A 24,486-nucleotide genomic window follows, 5' to 3' on the forward strand; every position below is an offset into this window, starting at 1 on the left:
AAAGTGCCTAAGTGCCTTACCTGTTATAAAATCACTGTAACAACAAGAAGTGAAATAATACAGGGTAAGCTAAAAAACATCCTGCATCTAATAATTGGGGTTACATATAGGGCCCAGACCCTTCTTTTCACCCACTACCTCGCAAGTAAGCATCTGGGGTCCCAGATCCACTCCGCTTCAAGCGTACGTCACAGAATGATCACTTTACCAACTTCATAACTGTAGGACCACACTGAGCTCCCTGGTGGTGGCTAAATGCATGCTCAGTGCCACCAGTTCCTTGTGGACTCTACACACTACAACAACCACTGTACATCAACAACCATACAACACACTACACCCCCCATTACATCAATGTAACTCCATACTGGCCTCCCTGGTGGTGGCTAAGGCAATCCCTAGCTTCACTGGCACCGTTAATGCATGCTCAGTGCCACCAGTTCCTTGTGGATTCTACACACTACAACAACCACTGTACATCAACAACCGTACAACACACTACACCCCCCATTACATCAACGTAACTCCACACTGGCCTCCCTGGTGGTGGCTAAGGCCATCCCTAGCTTTACTGGCACCGTTAATGCATGCTCAGTGCCTCCAGTTCCATGTGGATTTTACGCACAGCTTCAACAACACTGTGATAAAGCTCATTTCCGTAAGCGTCTTCAAGCGATTTCAAGTGTTTTGTTTGCATCAAGCTACGAGTGTTGTATTTCCCACACAGTTCTCTCCTCTGACACATGTAAAGTCAGCCACTGTGTCTTTTCGATCTGCCGCCAAGGGTAAGCCCCGGAACCCCAGCTTCACCACACCAGCTAACATAGGCCTTGTCGAGTGACGAGGGAGAGAGAGAGCGCCATCTACCCACCTGATGCCAAAGCAGCATGGCTCAGGATCCAGACTTGCGGCCCCCAGGCCATAGTGGCAGCACATTAGACAGCTGAGCCACTCTGAGTCTACACTACATGATTTTAGCCCTGATTTTCCACTCACTGACAGGTTTTGGAGATTTGGAGATTTGCTCCAGAGGCAAATGAAATGAATTCTTGTAATTCTTGCTATTGTAAATGTCATATGTAAATTTCCTTCTCCTGTAAAATGAACCTTTTTACTACAAGCTTTTGTTTAAATAATGAAGGAAACCTGCAATTTAACAGGTTTGTTGTTTTAGCTCTCACAGCCAGTACTGCGTTCATTTGCTGACAACAGCACGACAGTAGCCCTGCACTGCTGTGCAAGGCTGTACAGACTAGGCCGTGCAGTGCAAAGTCTCTAGTAAAGATTTTGCACCTCATATAAATCATTCTGTTTAGGTACTTTCCAAATCTCGGTGGAACAGGAGTCAGTGTACATGGATGTTTTATCATCTTTTTTCTCTCCGTTGGCAGTAATAGCGCTGGGGATTGTCTCATGCTATCAGTATGAAAAGTTCAGAGCCTTCAGTTCTTTTCATGCAGCTCCTGTAACACACCACCCCGCAGCAATTAGCTCAGTTAAGACTCAAGGTAAGGCCACAGCTGAGTGGATGTGGTCAGAGAGGTGCTCAGTGTTGTGCCCTGAGGAGAGCCAGTCTGACAGGAACTGAGCTGGAGAAGCCAAGTCCTTGGGCGTTTTGAAAGATTCCCTGGTCGACATATAATGCACTATTTGGCCGGCGAGTAATTCCCTACATGCCCACCGTTCACAGACTCTGCTTTTTGAGAGACAGAAACAGTTGGGTTTGAAGGGGTGGATGCTCAATGCTACAGTTCCACTGTAGTAAGCTTGAGCCACCAGGGCTGTGCAAAAAACGTTCTGTACGGAACCAAAAAAGGTTCTCTATTACTACTACCCTCACTGATGTTAGACATTTACTACTCCAGCCAATGTTAGCTGTGTTACAACTGTAGCCAACGTTAGCTAGATGTTAACTATGATCACTGATGTTAGTTAGACATTTACTACCCTCACTGATGTTAGTTAGACATTTATTGCTGTAGCCGATGTTGGCTGGATGTTAACTACCCTCACTGATGTTAGTTAGACATTTATTGCTGTAGCCGATGTTGGCTGGATGTTAACTACCCTCACTGATGTTAGTTAGACATTTATTGCTGTAGCCGATGTTGGCTGGATGTTTACTACGTTTACTGATGTCAGTTAGACATTTACTACTCTAGACGATGTTATCTGGATGTTAACTACGTTCACTGATGTTAGACATTTACTACTCTAGCTGATGTTGGCTGGATGTTAACTACCCTTACTGATGTTAGTTAGACATTTATTGCTGTAGCCGATATTAGCTGGATGTTTACTACGTTTACTGATGTCAGTTAGACATTTACTACTCTAGACGATGTTATCTGGATGTTAACTACGTTCACTGATGTTAGACATTGACTACTCCAGCTGATGTTAGATGCTAGGTGTTAACTATACTTATATTAGACATTTTCTACTGTAGCTGATGTTAGCTGGACGTTCACTACTCTTGCTGAAGCTAGCTTGTAATAAGTGGCATTCATGACCTAGGGGGTGCAACTGTAGCCAAATATATTAGCATGTAAACAAAGGCCTCTTCTTGAGCCACCCCTTAGGAAGGACATGCTTATTCAGACTTTTACACACGTATGAATCGGCTTGTGCAGTGTTATGCAGTTTTCTGCATTAAGCTTAGTCCTCGCCGCTTCTAGCAGCGTACCAGGCCTGGAGCAGCAATGATATAGAGTCTGCTCATTACACATCAGTGAAGCATCACAATGATTTTGAAGCTTTTAATGATATATTATGCTGCTTTGAACATTCAGGCACTTTTTAAGAAGAAACTGCTAACTTTTTTTTAAAAGCGTAGCCCACAAATTCTGTCTGTTCCAGTGAGTGTCAGGTTGGTCTCAGCCCAGCAGTAATGTGATGCCTCAGAGGTTCACAGTGGCCATTGAAAACTGAGGCCTGCTTGGCCCTTGGGGTGCATTTTGAGGTCCTGCTTTGTTAACTGCTGTTTTATAGTCCTCCTGACTGTGTAGATTATAGGTACTGTTTTTTCTTTCATTTTTCTCAGCTGTCTGATATATTGTCTTGGACGTTCTGGCAAAGAGGCAGAGAATAAAACAGGAAGACTTGTAGTGATTTTCAGTTTTTCAGATTACTTTACAGCTCTTGTTACACAAACCATCATTAATGTAACATTTCATGATGTGCACAATTGCTTAAATTATGTGGGTCATTGATCTTTAATAATATAGTATCTACATGTTAAGTACTCTAGCTAATAATGTCTACCCTAGCTGTGTGAATGTGCTAATGTTAGCTAGATGTTAACTACTCGTGCTGAGGCTAGCTTGGTTCAAAAACAGTAAACATGCATTTCTTTGACAAACTAACATGTTTGTACATTATCAAATGAGAAGAAACTGCTTTGAGCTAAGGACAGGTCTGCATCTGCATCTAACACTGTATAGGGCTGGGTTCCCCAAAAGAGTCTTAGCACAAGCATGATTCTTAAGTGGTAAAGCGAACATCACACTGAACAATCTTATTGCCAGTTAAAGCTAAGATGCTTTTGGGAAAGCAGGCCCTGGTTAATAGTGTTAGCTCATTAGTGCTTCTGAAGTGGCCTCTTTTACTCATTTAACACAAAAACCTGCAAATGTTTGAATAATAAATTATATATGTATTCTTCCATATGCTGCAAAACTGCTCCACTACTGATTGATGCAAGATCCTAAAAAAGCCTTTAGTTCATTTCTTCTGCTGAAGAAATCTTTACTTTCTATCTTTTTTGACTAATCTCTATTTTTGTTTATCAGTGGGAAGAAATCGGAGAGGTGGACGAAAACTACGCCCCCATTCACACCTATCAGGTGTGCAGGGTGATGGAGCACAACCAGAACAACTGGCTACAGACGAACTGGATCCTAAATGAAGGTGCCCAGAGAGTGTTTGTGGAGCTCAAGTTCACCCTTAGGGACTGCAACAGCCTACCAGGTGGTCTGGGCACCTGCAAAGAGACTTTTAATGTCTACTACTATGAGTCCAACGACGAGGACGGCAGGAACGTACATGAGAGCCAGTACACCAAAATTGACACCATCGCAGCTGACGAAAGCTTTACAGAGCTGGACCTGGGAGACAGGGTTATGAAGCTGAACACCGAGGTCAGGGACGTAGGGCCTCTCACCAAGAAAGGCTTCTTCCTGGCCTTCCAGGACTTGGGCGCCTGCATCGCCCTTGTGTCCGTCCGCGTCTTCTACAAAAAGTGTCCCTTTGTGGTGAAGAACCTGGCCCTCTTTCCGGATACTATAACTGGGTCGGATTCCTCGCAGCTCCTGGAGGTGTCGGGGACCTGCGTCAACAACTCGGTGGCCGACGAGCTTCCCAGAATGCACTGCAGTGCAGAGGGGGAATGGCTGGTGCCCATCGGGAGGTGCATGTGCCAGGCAGGCCATGAGGAAGTTAATGGCTCCTGTCAAGGTTGGTGAACATCTTCATTATTATGCAAATGCGAGTGCTGGCAAACGGGCGCTGCGTGTTTGACACATCTCCTTGAACCGAGCCTGTGAATGTCATGGACTCCGATGAGTATCTGCCCAGGCCCTTTGCGTTGGCCTGGCATTGTGGTGACATTAAACCCACATTAAGAACAAGATATTGGCTTAGCCATAGCTCTATGATATTACATTTATATAGGTCATTAAAACAAAAAGATTTATATAGGTCATCAGAAAGAACTTTAAAAGCTGGAAATGCAAACCCAGAATGGGCAGTTATCCAGTTAACTATGCTCCCATATAGAAATTGCTGGCCAGCGCTGATATGGGATATTGTGCATATCTGCTCATGCCAACATTGATGCCAATGCTTAAACATTTGGGACTACTGCTATCTGGATTAACATTAAAAGAACATTTACTTATACAGCATTTATTTTGTACATTCAATTCCAAATGCATAAAAATTAATAAGCTGCAGATATTTTAGTGCGGAAGAAGACTTCGTTCTTGTAACATGTTCATAACATCGTTTGTGTTTAATCATTTGAGTGAAGGCTGATGTTTTTCGCGCTTTTTCCTCTTGGAATCCACACCACCCCCAAAAACCATAAACCACACCATCCCTAAAAACCATAAACCACACCACCCCCAAAAACCATAAACCACACCACCCCCAAAAACCATAAACCATACCATCCCTAAAAACCATAAACCACACCATCCCTAAAACCATAAACCACACCACCCCCAAAAACCATAAACCACACATCCCTAAAAACCATAAACCACACCATCCCCAAAAACCATAAACCACACCACCCCCAAAAACCATAAACCACACCATCCCTAAAAACCATAAACCACACCACCCCCAAAAACCATAAACCACACCACCCCCAAAAACCATAAACCACACCATCCCTAAAAACCATAAACCACACCATCCCTAAAAACCATAAACCACACCACCCCCAAAAACCATAAACCACACATTCCTAAAAACCATAAACCACACCACCCCCAAAAACCATAAACCACACCATCCCTAAAAAACATAAACCACACCACCCCCAAAAACCATAAACCCCACCACCCCCAAAAACCATAAACCACTCCATCTCTAAAAACCATAAACCACACCATCCCACAAAAAAACATAAACCACACCACCCCCAAAAACCATAAACCCCACCACCCCCAAAAACCATAAACCACTCCATCTCTAAAAACCATAAACCACACCATCCCACAAAAAAACATAAACCACACCATCCCACAAAAAACCATAAACCACACCATCCCACAAAAAAACATAAACCACACCATCCCACAAAAAACCATAAACCACACCATCCCCCAAAACCATAAATCACACCTCCCTAAAAACCATAAACCACACCATCCCCAAAACCCATAAACCACACCATCCCACAAAAAAACATAAACCACACATCCCCAAAAACCATAAACCACACCATCCCACAAAAAACCATAAACCACACCATCCCCAAAAACCATAAACCACACCATCCCTAAAAACTATAAATCACACCTCCCTAAAAACCATAAACCACACCATCCCCAAAAACCATAAACCACACCATCCCACAAAAAACCATAAACCACACATCCCCAAAAACCATAAACCACACCATCCCACAAAAAAACATAAACCACACCATCTCACAAAAACCCATAAACCACACCATCCCCAAAACCCATAAACCACACCATCTCCAAAAACCATAAACCACACCATCCCCAAAAACCATAAACCACACCATCCCCAAAACCCATAAACCACACCATCCCCAAAAACCATAAACCACACCATCCCTAAAAACCATAAACCACACCATCCCCAAAAACCATAAACCACACCATCCCCAAAAACCATAAACCACACCATCCCTAAAAACCATAAACCACACCATCCCCAAAAACCATAAACCACACATCTCCAAAAACCATAAACCACACCATCCCTAAAAACCATAAACCACACCATCCCCAAAAACCATAAACCACACCATCCCACAAAAAACCATAAACCACACCATCCCCAAAAACCATAAACCACACCATCCCCAAAAACCATAAACCACACATCTCCAAAAACCATAAACCACACCATCCCTAAAAACCATAAACCACACCATCCCCAAACACCATAAACCACACCATCCCACAAAAAAACATAAACCACACATCCCTAAAAACCATAAACCACACATCCCCAAAAACCATAAACCACACCATCCCCAAAAACCATAAACCCCACCACCCCCAAAAACCATAAACCACGCTATCCCTAAAAACCATAAACCACACCATCCCCAAAAACCATAAACCACACCATCCCCAAAAACCATAAACCACACATCCCCAAAAAACATAAACCACACCATCCCACAAAAAAACATAAACCACACATCCCTAAAAACCATAAACCACACATCCCCAAAAACCATAAACCACACCATCCCCAAAAACCATAAACCCCACCACCCCCAAAAACCATAAACCACGCTATCCCTAAAAACCATAAACCACACCATCCCCAAAAACCATAAACCACACCATCCCCAAAAACCATAAACCACACATCCCCAAAAAACATAAACCACACCATCCCCAAAACCCATAAACCACACATCTCCAAAAACCATAAACCACACATCCCTAAAAACCATAAACCACACCATCCCTAAAAACCATAAACCACACCATCCCCAAAAACCATAAACCACACATCTCCAAAAACCATAAACCACACCATCCCTAAAAACCATAAACCACACATCTCCAAAAACCATAAACCACACATCCCTAAAAACCATAAACCACACCATCCCTAAAAACCATAAACCACACCATCCCCAAAAACCATAAACCACACCATCCCACAAAAAACCATAAACCACACATCCCTAAAAACCATAAACCACACATCCCCAAAATCCATAAACCACACCATCCCCAAAAACCATAAACCCCACCACCCCCAAAAACCATAAACCACGCTATCCCTAAAAACCATAAACCACACCATCCCCAAAAACCATAAACCACACCATCCCCAAAAACCATAAACCACACATCCCCAAAAAACATAAACTACACCATCCCCAAAAACCATAAACCACACATCCCCAAAAACCATAAACCACACCATCCCCAAAAACCATAAACCCCACCACCCCCAAAAACCATAAACCACGCTATCCCTAAAAACCATAAACCACACCATCCCCAAAAACCATAAACCACACCATCCCCAAAAACCATAAACCACACATCCCCAAAAAACATAAACCACACCATCCCCAAAACCCATAAACCACACATCTCCAAAAACCATAAACCACACATCCCTAAAAACCATAAACCACACCATCCCTAAAAACCATAAACCACACCATCCCCAAAAACCATAAACCACACCACCCCCAAAACCCATAAACCACACATCTCCAAAAACCATAAACCACACCATCCCTAAAAACCATAAACCACACATCTCCAAAAACCATAAACCACACATCCCTAAAAACCATAAACCACACCATCCCTAAAAACCATAAACCACACCATCCCCAAAAACCATAAACCACACATCTCCAAAAACCATAAACCACACATCCCTAAAAACCATAAACCACACCATCCCCAAAAACCATAAACCACACATCTCCAAAAACCATAAACCACACATCCCTAAAAACCATAAACCACACCATCCCTAAAAACCATAAACCACACCATCCCCAAAAACCATAAACCACACATCTCCAAAAACCATAAACCACACCATCCCTAAAAACCATAAACCACACCATCCCCAAAAACCATAAACCACACCATCCCACAAAAAACCATAAACCACACATCCCTAAAAACCATAAACCACACATCCCCAAAATCCATAAACCACACCATCCCCAAAAACCATAAACCCCACCACCCCCAAAAACCATAAACCACGCTATCCCTAAAAACCATAAACCACACCATCCCCAAAAACCATAAACCACACCATCCCCAAAAACCATAAACCACACCATCCCCAAAAACCATAAACCACACTATCCCTAAAAACCATAAACCACACCATCCCCAAAAACCATAAACCACACCATCCCCAAAAACCATAAACCACACCATCCCCAAAAACCATAAACCACACATCCCTAAAAACCACAAACCACACCATCCCCAAAAACCATAAACCACACCATCCCCAAAAACCATAAACCACACCATCCCCAAAAACCATAAACCACACCACCCCCAAAAACCATAAACCACACTATCCCTAAAAAACTATTCCTTTACAGTAGTAAACTAGTCTTTATTTATGTTGCTGTGTTTTACCAAACACAGTATTTCTGTGTATTTCTGCTTCTTTTATTTGACTCTGTAGCTCTGATTCTGAGATTAGTGGTCCGTTATGGGTCAGCAGTTGGAGGCAGTGCTGAGGATGGAGTTGGGGGGGTGATGGGGCTATCAGCTAACAGCTGGCGGAGGGCGTGATGAGTCCTGTGATGAATCATCGACTCTGGACAGCACAATAGACCAGACCTCACCGCAGCCTACTTTGTTTTATGCTACATCCAGCACTGTGGCCAACAATAAGCATCACTGGCGTTGTCGTTACGGCTTGTACTGTGGTGTCAGAAAGTGAGAAATAATTAAACCACTTGTAAATTAAACTTGAACCGCCAGTGAAGTGGTATTTACAAGCAGGAAACTCAGGCTTGTAGACAATACACAAGTTTCTGAGACAGTTTGTAATCTTTGTAATCTGGGAAAATGGAGAAATTGTCTGTGAATCCTTTTGGGATGTGCAGTAGATTTAAATTTAACATTTTTGATTATTGCTCTAAAACTTAGCTGACTAATAATATAATTCATCCTGGAATAATATAATTAACCCATCATTATTATATTATAATTTCTCTCAGACAGACAATTTTCTTAAATTTGATTAAAAAATATATAAATAATCATAAGCAATATAAGTATCTCAATAAATCACAGTATCTTGACTCGTAATCCCTGTATTGTGTTATATACCATATCGCCAGCTAGTCATTTACTAGTTAACCATCTAGTGCGCTATATGTCCAAAAGTTTGTAGACACCCCTTCTAATAAATGCATTCAGCTACTTTAAGTTGCACCAATTGCTGATACAGATGTGCACATTCCCTCACACACAGCTTGTCTAGTCCCTGTAGAGAAGAACAGCCAATAGAATAGGACTCTCTGGAGCAGATAAGCATGAGCCTATCGACACTATGTCTAATGCCAGGCGTGGGCTAGAAGGGAATAAATTAAGCTGTGCAGCAGTGGAACCGTGTTCTCTGGAATGATGGTTCTCCATCCATGACCTTGCTAATGCTCTTGTTGCTGAATGCAATCAGTTCCTCACTAGTAGAAAGCCTTTCATGTTCAGAGTCAGTTACTCCAACAGAATCTTTCAAGACCCTTGATTTCGGAAGAAGCAATGAATGAGCAGGTGTCCCGATACTTTTGTCCATATAGTGTATGAACACCCTTCAGGAGAGCACTGCATCGCAGCATAAGGTGCCTCCAAACAGGGATGTTCTAGGCACGTCTAGTAGGAACGTCTCCCGAGTTTCGGGTGGGTGGGAGTCATTATTTTTAGAAGGCCTTGCTCTGTTCCTGGCTCGCCCCCCAGACAGTTCAGCAGCCATGTCTGCATCCGTCTCTGTTTTGAAAACATCGTCACCGACTTTTGGAGGGTTGCCGTTCTATTTTCAGAAGCAGCTGCAATATGCAAAAGCCTCTACTCAGTTTTTCCGGCATGCAGACATCCTCGTTGACCTCTCCGCCGACTGAACAACAAGCCGAGCGCTACCTTTCCTGTACCGGGGACTTGTCACCACTGATTGAGACGTCGTGTCTCAGATGTTTGCATCAACCTCTTTCTAAACTCCTTCCCCTGCCGTGCTCTTTATTTGTGGAGCGATTCCCTCGCGAGTTGCCGTCACTCCTCGTGTTTCATACAGGCGCTTCACAAATGCCACAAACTTAACTTTGTTTCCCCCCGTGTTGGAACGTGTCTGAAGCGGGTAAATACAGTACATCCTCGTTTCCGTTTCTATGGCAACCTCCAGACTTCTCCTCCTCAGTTTTTGACGTTCAGAGATTTTTACATTTATTTATTTATTTGAAACATTTCCCCCTATGTGGGCTAGTCACAGCGCAGGAGGATGAAAGCGAGGTTTAGAGTTTTTTTTTTCCTTCACTTTTTTCCGCAGCTGCCGAGCTTGTTCCCTCTCTTCTCATCTTCCCTTAGACACGACAGAGGCCTCGAATGTGTTCTTCTCGCAGGTCAGGAACTGGAGCGTCATTTGAGGAGCAAATCCAGTGGTAGCAGCAGACAAATCTAGTAGTTCACACTGCAGAGTTTCTGTCAGTCCCGCTGCTCTCTCTCTCTCTCTCTCTCTCTCTCTCTCTCTCTCACTCACTCTCTCTCTTTTCCTGCCTGCGGTTTGATCGGCCGCAGTAATTCAGCAGTGCCCTTAATTCAGGCTTTTCCTCGAGACACTAGTAGATGATCAGAGCTGGATCTGCTCACTGCGCCGTAACATGACGAAACCAAAGCAATTGACTCCAGTCTGTTACACACAGTCATTCATCTCTCTCTCTCTCTCTCTCTCTCTCTCTCTTATTCTCTCACACTCAGTTTGCCTTGTTCTCTCAGTCTTTATTTCTTTCATTCTCTTTCGTCTCTCTACATCTGTCTCTTTCTACTATCGGTTTACTATCTCTCTCTCTCATTCTCTCTCTCTTTCTCTTTTCATCTCACATCTCATATCTGGTTCTCTCTCTCCTCACCTCTTTCTCTGTCTCCCTCTCTGTCTCTCTGTCTGTCTCTCTTTTTGCAGTTCAGTGTGGCATATCTGTCTTTATGTTATTGTCTCTTTCACATTCCCTCTCTCCCGCTCTTCATCTCATTGTCTTTGCCTCCTCTCTCTGTCTTTTATTCATTGCCCCTTTTTCTGTTTCCTCTTCATCTCATTGTCTATGTCTCTGTCTCATTCTCGCTTTCCATGTAATTGTCTCTTTCTCTTTTTATCATCTTTTTCTGTGTTCTCTCTTTGTCATTGTCTCTGTCTCATTCGCTATCTTTTTATCTCATTGTCTCAGTCTCTCATCTCATTGTCTCTGTCTCATTGTCTCTCTCTTTATCTCATTGTCTCAGTCTCTCATCTCATTGTCTCTGTCTCATTGTCTCTCTCATCTCATTGTCTTTGTCTCATTGTCTCTCTCTTTATCTTGTCTTTGTCTATGTCTCTATCTCGTTCTCTCTCTTTATGTAATTGTCTTTCTCTTTTTATCATCTCCTTTTCTGTCTTCTCTATCTCTCTTTTCTCATTGTCTCTGTCTCATTCTCTCTCTTTTTTCATTGTCTCTGTCTCATTCTCTTTTTATCTCTTTTTCTCTTTATCTTATTGTTTGTCTTTTTCGTCCTCTCTTTTTTATCTCATTATCTCAGTCTCACATCCTCTCAATCTTTATCTCATTGTCATTTTTATGTCTCATTTATCCAATTGTGTATTTCAGTATGTGTATTTCTCTCTCTCTATCTCACTGTCTTTCTTTCTGTCTTACTCTCTCTTTATCTCATTGTCTCAGTCTCTTGGTCTCTGTTTCATTCTCTCTTTCTTTTCTTTTTTTCTTTTCTGCCTTAATCTCTCTCCCTCAGTCTCTTTCACTCTCTCTCTCTCTCTCTCTCTCTCTCTCTCTCTCTCTCTCTCTCTCTCTCTCTCTCAGTCTCTTCTCTTGTTGCAGTTCAGTTTAGGGTATGTAAATATGATTTACACTCTTACACAAATTCTCTATTAATCTCCATTTTTCTGTCCGCCCACACACACTCTCTCTCTTACAGAAATAATACTGATAGTAACAGCTTTCCTGTCCATTTATCCAGCATTTGTACAGTACTGTGTATTTCTGTGTATTGCAGGGGTCTCTCTTTCTCTCTTTGTCTTTCTCTGTCTCACTCTTTTACTCTTTACTGTACACTCTTTCTCCCACTCCCTGCTCCCCCTAGGCTCTCATTCTTTATTCTGCCACCACTTAATCATTTATCTTCCAGTGCTACATCAGGTATTTCTCTTTCTCCTGCGAGTCACACTGGTGATCAGACTCTCCCCCACTGGAAGCTTTAGGCTATAATGATGGCTGGGACTGAGGGATAGAAAGAGAAGGGCAGCAGAGAAGAAGCAAGGAGAGAGGGATGCACACTCCAGCGATGGATGAAGCAGGGCAGCCAGCGATCTGTGGAGAGGAAAAGAGGAGGAAAGTCCTCCGTACGGACCGTTCCTCTCCTCCTCCTTCTCTTCCTCCTCTTTTCCTCTCCACAGATTGCTCCTTTTGTCTGGCTCCTGAGTCGGCGCTTTGCGATAAGAGCTTTTTTTTTCTCGCTGGAGCACAGTGTGATATTTCTGTGTGAATTAATTTCCATTGAGCTGTCCTGAGGGAGCGCACTGTTGGCCCTGCTGCACTGCACTGGAAGCCTTTTTCTTTTCTTTTTTTTTTGTTGTTGTGCGGTTGCCCAGGTCGCCCGCAGACAAGGCAGCAATGCATTGAGAATGCATTTAGCGCTTTTGTCTGGGGGGACAGGGCCTCCGTTCAGCAGGAGAGCGCTACACTCCTCAACGTAATGAGACGAACAAACAGAAGGTGTGCTCACGCTGCCACTCCTTGTTCAGGAAGATTGTTGCACGTAATTATAAAATGACTGTAAACACGACGCCACAACTCACCTGAGAGGGTGGAGAAAGAAGCCGCCAGCTCCTGTGGGAGGTATCCTGAATACATCCTGGCTTGTCACTCCAACAAGGACAGTTTAATTACGGGAGGAGGGGAAATCTCCATGATGAGGGCCATGATGATGATGAAGGTGACAGTTTAAATTGTGTGGATTCGCAGAGGAATACAACCATCATTCCAGCATGAAGTGGGATATGTAGCTTTTAAATTCGGCTCTTCCCCCGGCCTTGTTTGATTAATAAAACCTGTGTCTCCTTCATGTAGGGAAAATTGGTGTCTGTCAACTACTATATGACAGTGAAGAGCCCTGGGACGTTTCAGGGTTCCAAATTGACGTTATGTACAAATATGCACTAGGGATGCACTGAAATGGGATGTGTGGGTCAATTCAATGTGCACCAAATGTGCTGACAAAAGTATTGGGACACCTGCCCATTCATTGTTTCTTCCGAAATCAAAGGTAATAAAACAGAGTTTGTCCTGCTTTTCTTGGAGTAACTATCTCTACTGTTCAGGGCAGACCTTTTACTAGAGCACTGCTGTGAGGATCTGATTGCATTCAGTGACAAGAGCTTTAGTGAGGCCATCCCTAACTCATCCCTAACTCCCCAACTCATTCTGATAGTACTGGATAGAGAACCATCCATCACTCCAGAGAACACAGTTCCACTGCTCCACAGTCTAATGCTGGCACCCTGGATTTAAAACAGTGATCGAAGAAGCAGGAAGAAGAAGGTGGGTCTTCTTCCTCCTGTTTGTCATTTGAACTCGCCGTAGTCAGACGCCAATCAGGTTGATCTAAACTTGGCATGGCTTCCAGCTTAAAGCCTGCAGGTGGATCTCACTGGTTCTGTATTATGTTCATCAGTCTACCACATTTCTCCACCTGACTGCATGTCCATAGTGTGACAGTTTGGAGCGAATGCACATACTGTTACCACTACAGCCAACATTTCATCCTGCATCCCTACCACCCCTAATTCACATAGTACAGTTCCTAGAGTCAGCTTGTGTAATTAGCTAATATTAATTATATCAGTAATTGTATAATTGTGTAAATCTTATGTACTGTGTGTTCATGTGGTCCTTAGTATACAGTAGCACCATGCCCATAAAATCACCTTATGTCTGTAGATGCCATTTTTACTATTTTTATGTTCCTGTCTGGTTTGGATGATGACCACGCTAGTGTCTGTTGATGAGGATGTGAATTGGCTCCAGCCGAGCATGCTTTCATCTGCCCTTTCAGGAATATAGGTCACTTCTCTTCTGAGTAGCCAGCTCTCTGTCCCAAGGGGATGGCTTCAGCCTTTCTGTTTATGGAGAAACAAGCTCTAGGTTTATCCACAGATGCTGTAAATCAGATGTCTGATCAGAACGGAGTTGGTTGAGGGTATTTTTATAGACCCAGTTTGTGCATTTCTACAGTTTCTGCAGTTTAAGTAAGAGTAAACATGGCTGATACATCTTATAATTAATATAATATATTAAATAATCTTAAAATTAAAAAGCAAATAAAATGAAGAAAGTTAACACGGTTTGCTGTGTTCTGCATGCAGTTAAATGTAGTTCATGTAGTTTCAAGTTGAACATGCCTTTGGCCATCTTCTTGTGTTTCCATAGCAACGTCATTTGTGAATTTTGACAGTAATTGAACAGATATTTCGCCAGCTTTACCCTGAAGACTCTTTCTGTCCCATAAATGTAACATAAAAGTATCAGTTTTTTTTTTCTTCATGTTTGTATATTTAATCTCCTTCACGGAGACATAGTATCATTACCAATCATATCAATAATCAGCATATAAAAATCTGCAGGGAAGTAAATAAGAGAGCTAGCCTCATGATATTTGTGTCTTAATGTACTTTTTACAGTTTATGAAGATGAAGGCTACTCTTGCTGTAGCCTAATTTTTGTAATGCCTTGGTCATCAGAAAATTCAATACTACAGTGGATGAACATATAATGCTCTTCCCAACCTGACATGGCATGAGCCTGCCTTGCTGTTTAGAGGCCGAATGGAGACACAAAAATGCATAAAATGGTACTTAGTGAACGTTTAGCCATTAGCAGTTAGCAGACTACATGACTAAAGCGATGAATGTCATTTGCAGAGACTGAAAATGCCAGCCAGTGCAGATGGGCAGTGATGGGCAAAGCTAAGTGCCAGACTGCTGCTTTGGCAGGGTTGCGTGTGAGAGAGAGAGCGAGAGATAGGGTGGAATAATGCTTGGTTAGAACGGGCGCTGTAATGGTGTCATTCTTGGGATAAATTGCCTCACAATGCGCTTGTGTGAGTGGATCATGGGCATCGTCACATACTGAACACTAAACAATAGAAAGTAGTGGTAGAAACAAAGCTAGTCAGTTGAGCTGATGGTCGCTAGGATGTGAGATAACCCGATGCGATCACAGTTCAATTCAATGCAGTTTTCTGTCGTTTGAACCAGAAGAACTTTTCAGCGTTACATCAAAATATCAGCATCAGATGTAGTTAGTGAGAGGCTGTCAAATATAGCTCATTTATTATTGACCCTAGAAGTTAAGCAAATGGTATTTACAGAGCGTTTATAGTTTGTCTTTGATTAATTCCAAAAGAGGTGCACGTATCTTTCACTGTAATATGTACAACAAAATGTGTCCTCCCAATCTCAACACACACACACACAAACTAGAGGCAGTGAGCACACACACACCCAGAGTGGTGGGCAGCCAACTCTAGCAGCCAGGGAGCAGAGAGGGTGAAGGGCCTTGCTCAACAGTGGCAGCTTGCTGAGCCTCGGTATCGAACCCACAACCCTGTCGCCAATAGCTCGGAGCTCTAACCGCTGAGACACCACTGTGTTGAAGCTCTATAGGAGATTTGGATGTCTCTGGTTGTTTTTCATTGAGAGGTTTAATGGGAACACTGTTAAAACGAACTCCCCTGTGTGGAAGTTGTACTTTACCCTGGTTAGCTTTCACTGAGTTACTCATATCATTTTAAATGATACTGTTACAGGCATTAAAAAGGGAGATCATTGTAATGTAGGAGTGATTCTATATGCAAATGTATACAAACTCAGTAATAACAAAAAATCACTTTATGTGAAATTAATTAATGAAGTTCACTTAAATACTACGAATATGTGGGATCACTTAAGTGAAAATACCTCAAAAACAAAGTAGTTGAGATACATGCTCAGCTCCTCAGCTCAACCTTTTGCCATGTTTTGAGTTATGGTGTATTTATTTAGTTGAGTTGTACAGACTGAGTGAACTCGCTGACCTTCAGGGTGTGCTTCATATTTGGGCAGTGCCCACAGCTTTCCATTGGCTCTTGGTACCAAAGTGTTCTTTGCTTCAAATTATATTTATTTATTTATTTTAAATTCTATCTAAGTGTGTTACGCTAAATCAATAGATACCATAGACATTCACCAAGTCTGAAATCTGTTCACTTTGAGCTTAAAATGAATATAACTAAATGCACCCAAGGATGGCTTGGGCTCTTTTTTAAGTTTACTACCTACAGTTTTTTCCATACTTCTTCCTAAACTTTTTAAACACAATGCATATATATATTAGGGCTGGCCAATACATACTATATTACGTTATTTAAAGACTTTTTTTTGCACAATACATGTAATCACAGACTAAAAACATCAATAGCGACAGATTCTAAAAAAAACTACTATTCAGATACTCTCCCGTACTAAATACAGTGATTTATATTCAGCACCTGCTGCTCTTCATCTTATTAAAACAGTATAAATACACTGTTTGTAATGAAACCTGCAGCTGATCAATGTTTATTATGGACTAACAGTGTCCTCGATATGCTTAGAAAAGCATATTGTGTATCACAATGACAAAATTTATCACAATGCGATAAATTATCGTCATATTGCCCAGCTCTAATATATATATATAACAATGTACATAACTTGTTTGGATCCTTTGTGGAACTGGGGAGCCTTGGTAAATGCATCCCAAGAGAGTTGGATCTCCCATGATCCCCACTATTGTCATTCCTGTCAGTTGTTACCGGAGGAAATGTCAAACTCAATCTAGTCCCTCGCCACGCACTTGCACTTGCCAAGGGAAGATGCCACAGAGATGTCAGAAAGCACTCCCACCCTGAGGCGTGGGGGAGTGCAGGATTTTGCTTTGTTGTGATGCGGACAGTCCTGACACTGTATAAGATTAAACCAGTTTCTCTTACTGAAGCTGAACAGAGCAAACCATGTGACACAAGTGCTGCTCAGGGTTGTTTTACTTGTTATTCTGATATTTCTGGAACATACTGAGTCTAAACAGTCAGTAAAAGTGGGTTACACAGGTAAAGACGTAGAGAACGTTCAGAAACCAGTCACATTTCAAAGCTGTTTCCTAAGGAGGCGTCCTTAAAACCCCTTAACCCTCCAAGGCTTATTACACACTGGGGTGTATTAATCAGTACCTAGGCTTTTTAAGGGGTGAAGGCCGCACGGCATAGTCTTTGTGAGCAGTTATCACTGTAATTGCTTGGAAAATACTGATATGCAATATGTGAATGAGCCCCTAAGCAATCACCCATCAAGTTTTCATGCTTCCGGAGTAATCACTGATATTCTTTAGGTGATATTGGAAGGTATTCACATGATCTACTCAAAAAAAACATTGTTTGGACAGAGCTCCAAGCTACCCTCTCAGTGTGTTCTCAGTGTACAGCACACAGGCACACTGCAGCTGCAGTACACAGCAACAGCATCTCAACGTGGAGCTCTGTTTACTGCGTGCCGTCCTCCCTGACACCGAACGTGAAGAAGATGATGAAGAAATTTAGCTCAGTGGCAGGACACTGGCACAGTGTGTCAATCCTAATTTCCCTGTGCTGAGCAGAGTGGGACGTGCTGGCTGCTGTACTCACTGTTTGCAGGTTTGAACAGAGGGCTGATCTAATAAGGGTCCTGCTGTTGGGTGTTACGAGGTCATTTGTAAGCAGTTGTCGTAGCCTAGCCGTGCGAGGTGTTCACAGCAGCACCAGAGACTGCAGTGCGGAGCTGCAGGTTTTAAAGAGGAACGGTGGATCTGCAGGAGCATCATCACAAACTGAGAGCAAGCAAAAACTGCACCCCCTTTTAACCTTTTTAACAGCCAAGGGTATCATATTTGATACATACACTATATGGACGAAAGTATTGGGACACCAGCCCATTCATTGTTTCTTCTGAAAGCAAGGGTGTTAAAATAAGAGTGTCAGAGTATTTGTCTCTACTGTCCAGGGAAGAAGGTTTTTGGAGCATTGCTAGAAGGAGTTGATGGCATTCAGCTCATCTCAAAAGTATTGGATGGAGCACTATTCATTATTCTCAGATAACACAGTGCTACTGCTCCACAGCTTCATGCTGGGGGGCTTTTACCCCTCCAGCCCACACCTGGCATTAGTCATGGTGCCAATATGTTCATGTTCATGTACATCTGCTCAAGAGAGCCCTATTCTGTTGGCCATACTTTTCTACAGGGAGTTGACATGCTGTGTGTGTGCATTTGCACATCTGTGTCAACAGTAAGTACAACTGAAAGTAGTTGAATGCATTTATTAGAAAGTGACGATCTAGTAGAAAGCCTTCCTTGGACAGTAGAGACGATTACTTCAGCAAAAGTGGGATAAACTCTATTTGTCATACCATTGAGTGAGCAGGTGTCCCAATACTTTTGTCTATTTTAATATTTATGTTAAAGATCACGATCACAAGATCACGTAAGAAGTAACGAAGCATGTCTGCTGTGGATCGCCTAGTGTAAAGAGCGTGAGATGCTGTCGCTGCTTCCTCCTTCAGTTCTGTGAAAGGTTGAGTTTATGTTGTGAATCCACTCTTCATATTACGTAAGGCCGACTCCAGCCGCATGCTGATTAAGACTGCACCTCAGCCTCTCCGCTCTCCTGCTCCAAGTACAATCGACCAATTCTCGATCAAGTGCCCTCAGAGAAATGGCTTAAGCACTTCTGTGTTTGATAGCATCGACAATGCAAGCTAAATGCTGTTAGCATAGTGCTCCTGCTGGTGGGGAATTCTCCTATATTGGATTGTTTGCTTTACACCCTTCTTCACTTAATCTTTCTTTGTGGTTCTGTGCACCATCTACTAACTACTTTGAGAAATGTGTTGTGTTGTTATGGGAGTGTTGCAGATAGACCCACACATAGACCCCGGAGGGTTAAAGATGCTAACAGGAATTGTAAATTAGGCTACTTTAGCTCCTCGCAATTAAGCTCCTCATTTTTCTCTTGCTTGCTACCAATAATGCTCAGCCATACTGAGTAAAATTCAGCGCCGCAACACTTTAAAAATATACACCGACTAGCCACTTCACTCGCACCACCTCCTTGTTTCTGCACTCATTCTCCATTCTTCATCTCTACTTCCCATAAAGGAGCACTGTGTAGTTATAGGTATAATTCCAGACCGTAGTCCATCTGTTCCTCTGCATGCATCATTAGCCTCCTTTCACCCTGTTCGTCATGGTCAGGACCCCACAGGACCACCACAGAGCAGGTAGTATTTGGGTGGTGGGTCATTCTCAGCACTGCAGTGTCACTGACTCACATGGTAGTGGTGGTGTGGTTGGACGAGTGGCTCAGATACAGCAGTGCTGCTGGAGTTTTTAAACACTGAGAACAGTCCACCTTCCAGAGTGACTGTTTGACTGTTTACTCGCTGCCTAATATGTAGATTCCACCCTTTGACAGATGCCGCTGTGGATGAAGATGATCAGTGTTTTTCGCTTCACATGTCAGTGGTGATAATGTTATGGACTGAGCTGTGTAAATGGGCACTCTGTCGCAAAAACTTGTATCGCCAAAATGACACATTTTTGAGTTTATTCCAAGTGATTTTGGAGCGTTTCTGTTGGTCCATTCATAATGAAATTATGACATAATGTAAAGATGCTTGTGTACATTTGTGAGAATTGTTTTTTCTTGACAATAATATATATATATATATATATATATATATATATATATATATATAATATAATTGTATTTAAGTGATCCATTGACAAATACAATATCTTTTATACTGATGTGGGAACATCTCAAAGATAGACAAATAAAATACAGTAGTAAGTACTGATACTTCAGAAAATAGTCCATATTCTAGCATGTAATGTTCTGCATTGCTACAATCTAATACAACTGTTCCACAGCACAAAGAAAAAGGAAATATTGAGGAGCATCTGGGCATTGCCCATGTTGAGAGTGTGCCAGAATCCATGTGCTAAGGGTATTAGCAGATTTTCAAATAGATGTCAGTGATTTAATGGAATGCACATACAGATTTACCATGCCAAATATCAGGCTCGGTCCATCCTGCTATTCAAACAATGCGTTGAGGGAAAATAAATAATTCCAGCTCCAACAATAGCAAAGCACAAAGACCAACACTGGGAGCTGCCAATCACACGTTTGCATATTGTCATTTGTATGCGTTGGTTTTTGGGCGAGTTTACTCGGGGGAAGTTAAACATAGGAAGAGGACGTTTATCTTTTCGTTTAGCTGGAAAACAGATCATTGTAGCATTGTTGAAAACATTTGTTTTGGTGTCTGCGACCCTGCACGACTGCAGGATTCCTGGAAAAGTAGTGGAATAAGCTTATCATGTTTTTCATTTATTAGATAAATAATCTGAATTTCTCATAACAAGCATTAAACGTCATTTACTACAGATGTCTTCAGGCACGTATCTGTGAAGACGCACAGTTTGCTCATTTTCCCGCCTCGAAAGTACGTCATACAACCAGCTTCCTCTTCTAATTGGTAACCAATTGATTTGTCAGAGCATTTCTGTTGCTCTTTCATCGGGAGCGCCTCGTTCTCTTTCTGGCTGATTGGTTTCTTTAACCCGCTGCGCTTCAGTTCCTGCCCGAGCCTCATGGTTTCAATTATTGGACATCTCTGCAATCAAAGCATGTTCAAGGGCTTTTTTTGTAAACACAAGGCCTTATTAATCAACATGTCTCATCCCAAACTGTCCTCTATTAAGGGAGTGCATATTAAGCTTCTTGCTGTCTCGTTAATTGCCAGGCCCACCACTGTTTGCTGCATATTAATCAGCTATTAGCCTTTGTGCTGCACATCGAGTTCCTCCTCTGCGGTGACATTGGGGAGACATCCTGCCACGGCTAGTCGGAGAAGGGGTCAGCCTGGCATCCTCGGCCAGCTATCTTGGTCAAGCATGACAAAATCTAATCATATTTTGGAGGCCAGAGCCGAGCATGAAACGATGCGCCGTAGCGACTCATGGTGCTGGAGGTGCAGGAAGGCTGCCTGAATGGGATTATGGTGGCTGATCTCAGGCCAGGGTGCGGGCTCAGAATGAGTAGGACAGATAACGTTTAGTCTTTTCAGTGCAGTGAAATAGAACATTTACCTGGGCTATTACACAGAGTGAATAGTAATGTAGTATACATGAAAAGTGTTTCATCCGTGTTGCATCTGATATAAGCGTGTGTTTGGATCATACACTTTTAAAAATAAAGGTTATTTGGGAAATACCACTAGAAGAACCAATAGAAGAACCACTTTTGGTACAATTAAGAACCGTCTTGCAGTTTGAGAAGCCTATTTACCACCCTGTTATTTTGCCTGAGTTTGAAACACAGCTTTACAGAGGCCTCGTGGAATAAAAAAGATAAACTCTTGTTGTATTGGGTGGTATATGGCACCATGCCTGATCATAGCCACATAGCCTTAGCAGTAGCCTATCCATGAATAGCATAACTTAGCACTGTAACAAGAACAAATGAAAATGAGGTTCTTTGAGCTGTGCCATAGAAGAACCACTTTGGGTCCCATTAAGAACCGTCTTGCAATTCAGCAAGCTTATTTACCACCCTGTTCAACTCTGGTTTTATTGCCATAGCCACACAGCCTAGCAGTAGCCTATCCTAGTATAGCATAGCTTAGCACTCTGACAAGAACTAATGAAAACAATCATTTCTTAGTATTTGGATAGTGTTGCTTCTGTTGTTTCTGGGTACTCTCGGTGTCCAGTCAGTCCAGTGTGTGGTTAGTCTGGTAGGGTTAGGTTCTTGGTACTTCCTCCGTTCATGCCCTTCTTTGATTGATGCGTCACCCAGTCGGCTAGCTGTACTTATTTCCTATATTTTTTAGCCTCACTTCTACATTCTGCCAAGTAGGCATTGTGTTTAGCCTCTAAAGGCTTTCGCCAGTGAGTTGGATTGTTGTCAGTTTTGGGGGGTGGGGGTTATATTGAGTATAGACTGTTACATAACAGTTCTAGAGGTTTGGAATTGGCTTGTTTTACAGCCCTTTTGCAGATTTTCTTTTAAAGAAGGATGCCACAGTGTTTAAGGTTCATGGTTTGTCACTTCCATGAATTGGACTCTTTATTATTCCACTGTAGAAAAAAATACAGTTTGCCAGTTTTCCATTCTGGGGCACCTTTAAAACATTGTCTAGGGATTCCTTGCTTCTCCCCTCGCTGATATGTTTCTTCAAACTCTTGTATAAAAGCAATAGAACACAAAAGGGAAGTGTGTTATCACAAATAACAACACGGCTGTGATTTGGTCGCTGGCAAACTCTCCAACCTTGTGTGTGTTTAACTAAAAAAGGATGGGAGGATATAAAAGAAAAAAAAACAAGCTCAAGCTGCTGGGTTGTGATTTCATGTGCGAGTATCACATAAATAACAGCCTCCCACTGCACAGAAATCATGGTGGTGGAAGAAGCAATGTGCTATCAGTGATGATGTTACAGCTCAGAACTTGCCAGCGAAATTGAAAACAGCCAAACGACATGAGAAAGAGGAGAGTGAGCACAAATGTGCCGCGACATCCCCCACTGTCTGCTTTTGGACAGGAACGGGGTACATATTGAGTTACCACCCAGATTTCTGTGTGTCTATGTATGTGTGTGTGTGTGTGTGTGTGTGTGTGTGTAGGTGTGACAGATTGTAGAGACGAGTGGTAGACAGTTTCACAAAAGGTTGGTGGACTGGGAAAGTGAGAAGCTGAACAGTTGAGGAATGTGTGCGGTGTGTGTGTGTGTGTGTGTGTGTGTGTGAACAGCAACACAGATCCAACTTTCCATGTTTCATTTTTCAAACGTAAAGGTGCAAAACATTTCGTTTTGGATTCTGAAGGATAAGATTAGGCTTTGGTTTATGGTTAAATGTAGAGTCAGAAAATGAGAATTCCATATAGGAACTTACATAAAGAAACACAGATCAGCCATAACATTAAAACCACTAACATGAACTTAAGTAAAGTGAATACTATTGATTGTCTGGTTACAGCGGCACTTTAGGCAGTAAGCGAACAGTCAGTTCTTGAAGGTTCCTGCCAGCAACCTACCACACCATGTGGGAGACTGGGTTTGATTCCCAGTCTGGGTGACTATGCTGCGCTACACCAGTAAAAGTCCTTGAGAGACTACTACATTGGCCCAATGCGAGTAATCTTGTAAGCAAGCCCCTCTGGATAAGATCATCAGCTAAATGCCATATATATTAAAAGAAGGAAAGTGGGGCCTAATTGTGATGGCTAGACGACTGGGTCAGAACATCACCGAAACATCAGGCAGGTCCTGTAGGGTGTTTCTAGTATGCAGTGGTCAGTACCTACCGAAAGTGCTCCAAGGAAGGAGAACCAGTGAACTAGCGACAGGATCATGGGCACCCAAGGCTAACTGATGCCCATGGAGGCCCCCTTTCTCAACTTACAGGACCTAAAGGATCTGCTGCTGACATATTGATGCCAGACACTACAGGACACCTTTAGAGGTCTTGTAGAGTCCATGCCCCAACGAGTAAGAGCTGCTCTGATGGCCTGAGGGGGACCTATAACCACAATATTAGGCAGGTGGTTTTAATGTTAGGGCTGATTGTTGTACATGTCACTGCTGTCCCCTCTGTGGTGGGAACTTTCCAGTAGTCGAGCATTTTAAAAAGCAGTGTTGTTAATAAAACATATACTACATACATCCTAATGTGGGAAAGTCTCAGTGCAGAATCTCATTTCTACCAAGAGCCCCTCACAAGCTCAACCTGGAGCAGATCAGAGCTGGAACACATACTGTTCGAGAGTCTCTTCTTGACACTTGTTGAATGATTTAGAGCACATTTTCTTATCTGATTCTGTCAGTGAGCTTTATGGATTCATTACTCTGATACTTTGCACAAGCTTTTAGCACAGTCAGTAAGTAGGTTTGCAC

At 42.5% G+C, this 24,486-nt stretch overlaps 1 protein-coding gene across 1 annotated transcript in view; it reads left to right on the plus strand.

Moving 5' to 3' along the window:
- Positions 1 to 24,486, plus strand: part of LOC140537287 (ephrin type-A receptor 5) — a 95,154-nt gene that overhangs the window by 14,137 nt on the left and 56,531 nt on the right. The window contains exon 3 of the mRNA XM_072659639.1: positions 3,792 to 4,455. Coding sequence (XP_072515740.1) covers positions 3,792 to 4,455 — 664 coding nt within the window. The remainder of the gene's footprint in view (positions 1 to 3,791; positions 4,456 to 24,486) is intronic.

This window comes from Salminus brasiliensis, chromosome 16 (assembly GCF_030463535.1).
Source record: "Salminus brasiliensis chromosome 16, fSalBra1.hap2, whole genome shotgun sequence".
Taxonomy (NCBI): Eukaryota; Metazoa; Chordata; class Actinopteri; order Characiformes; family Bryconidae; genus Salminus; species Salminus brasiliensis.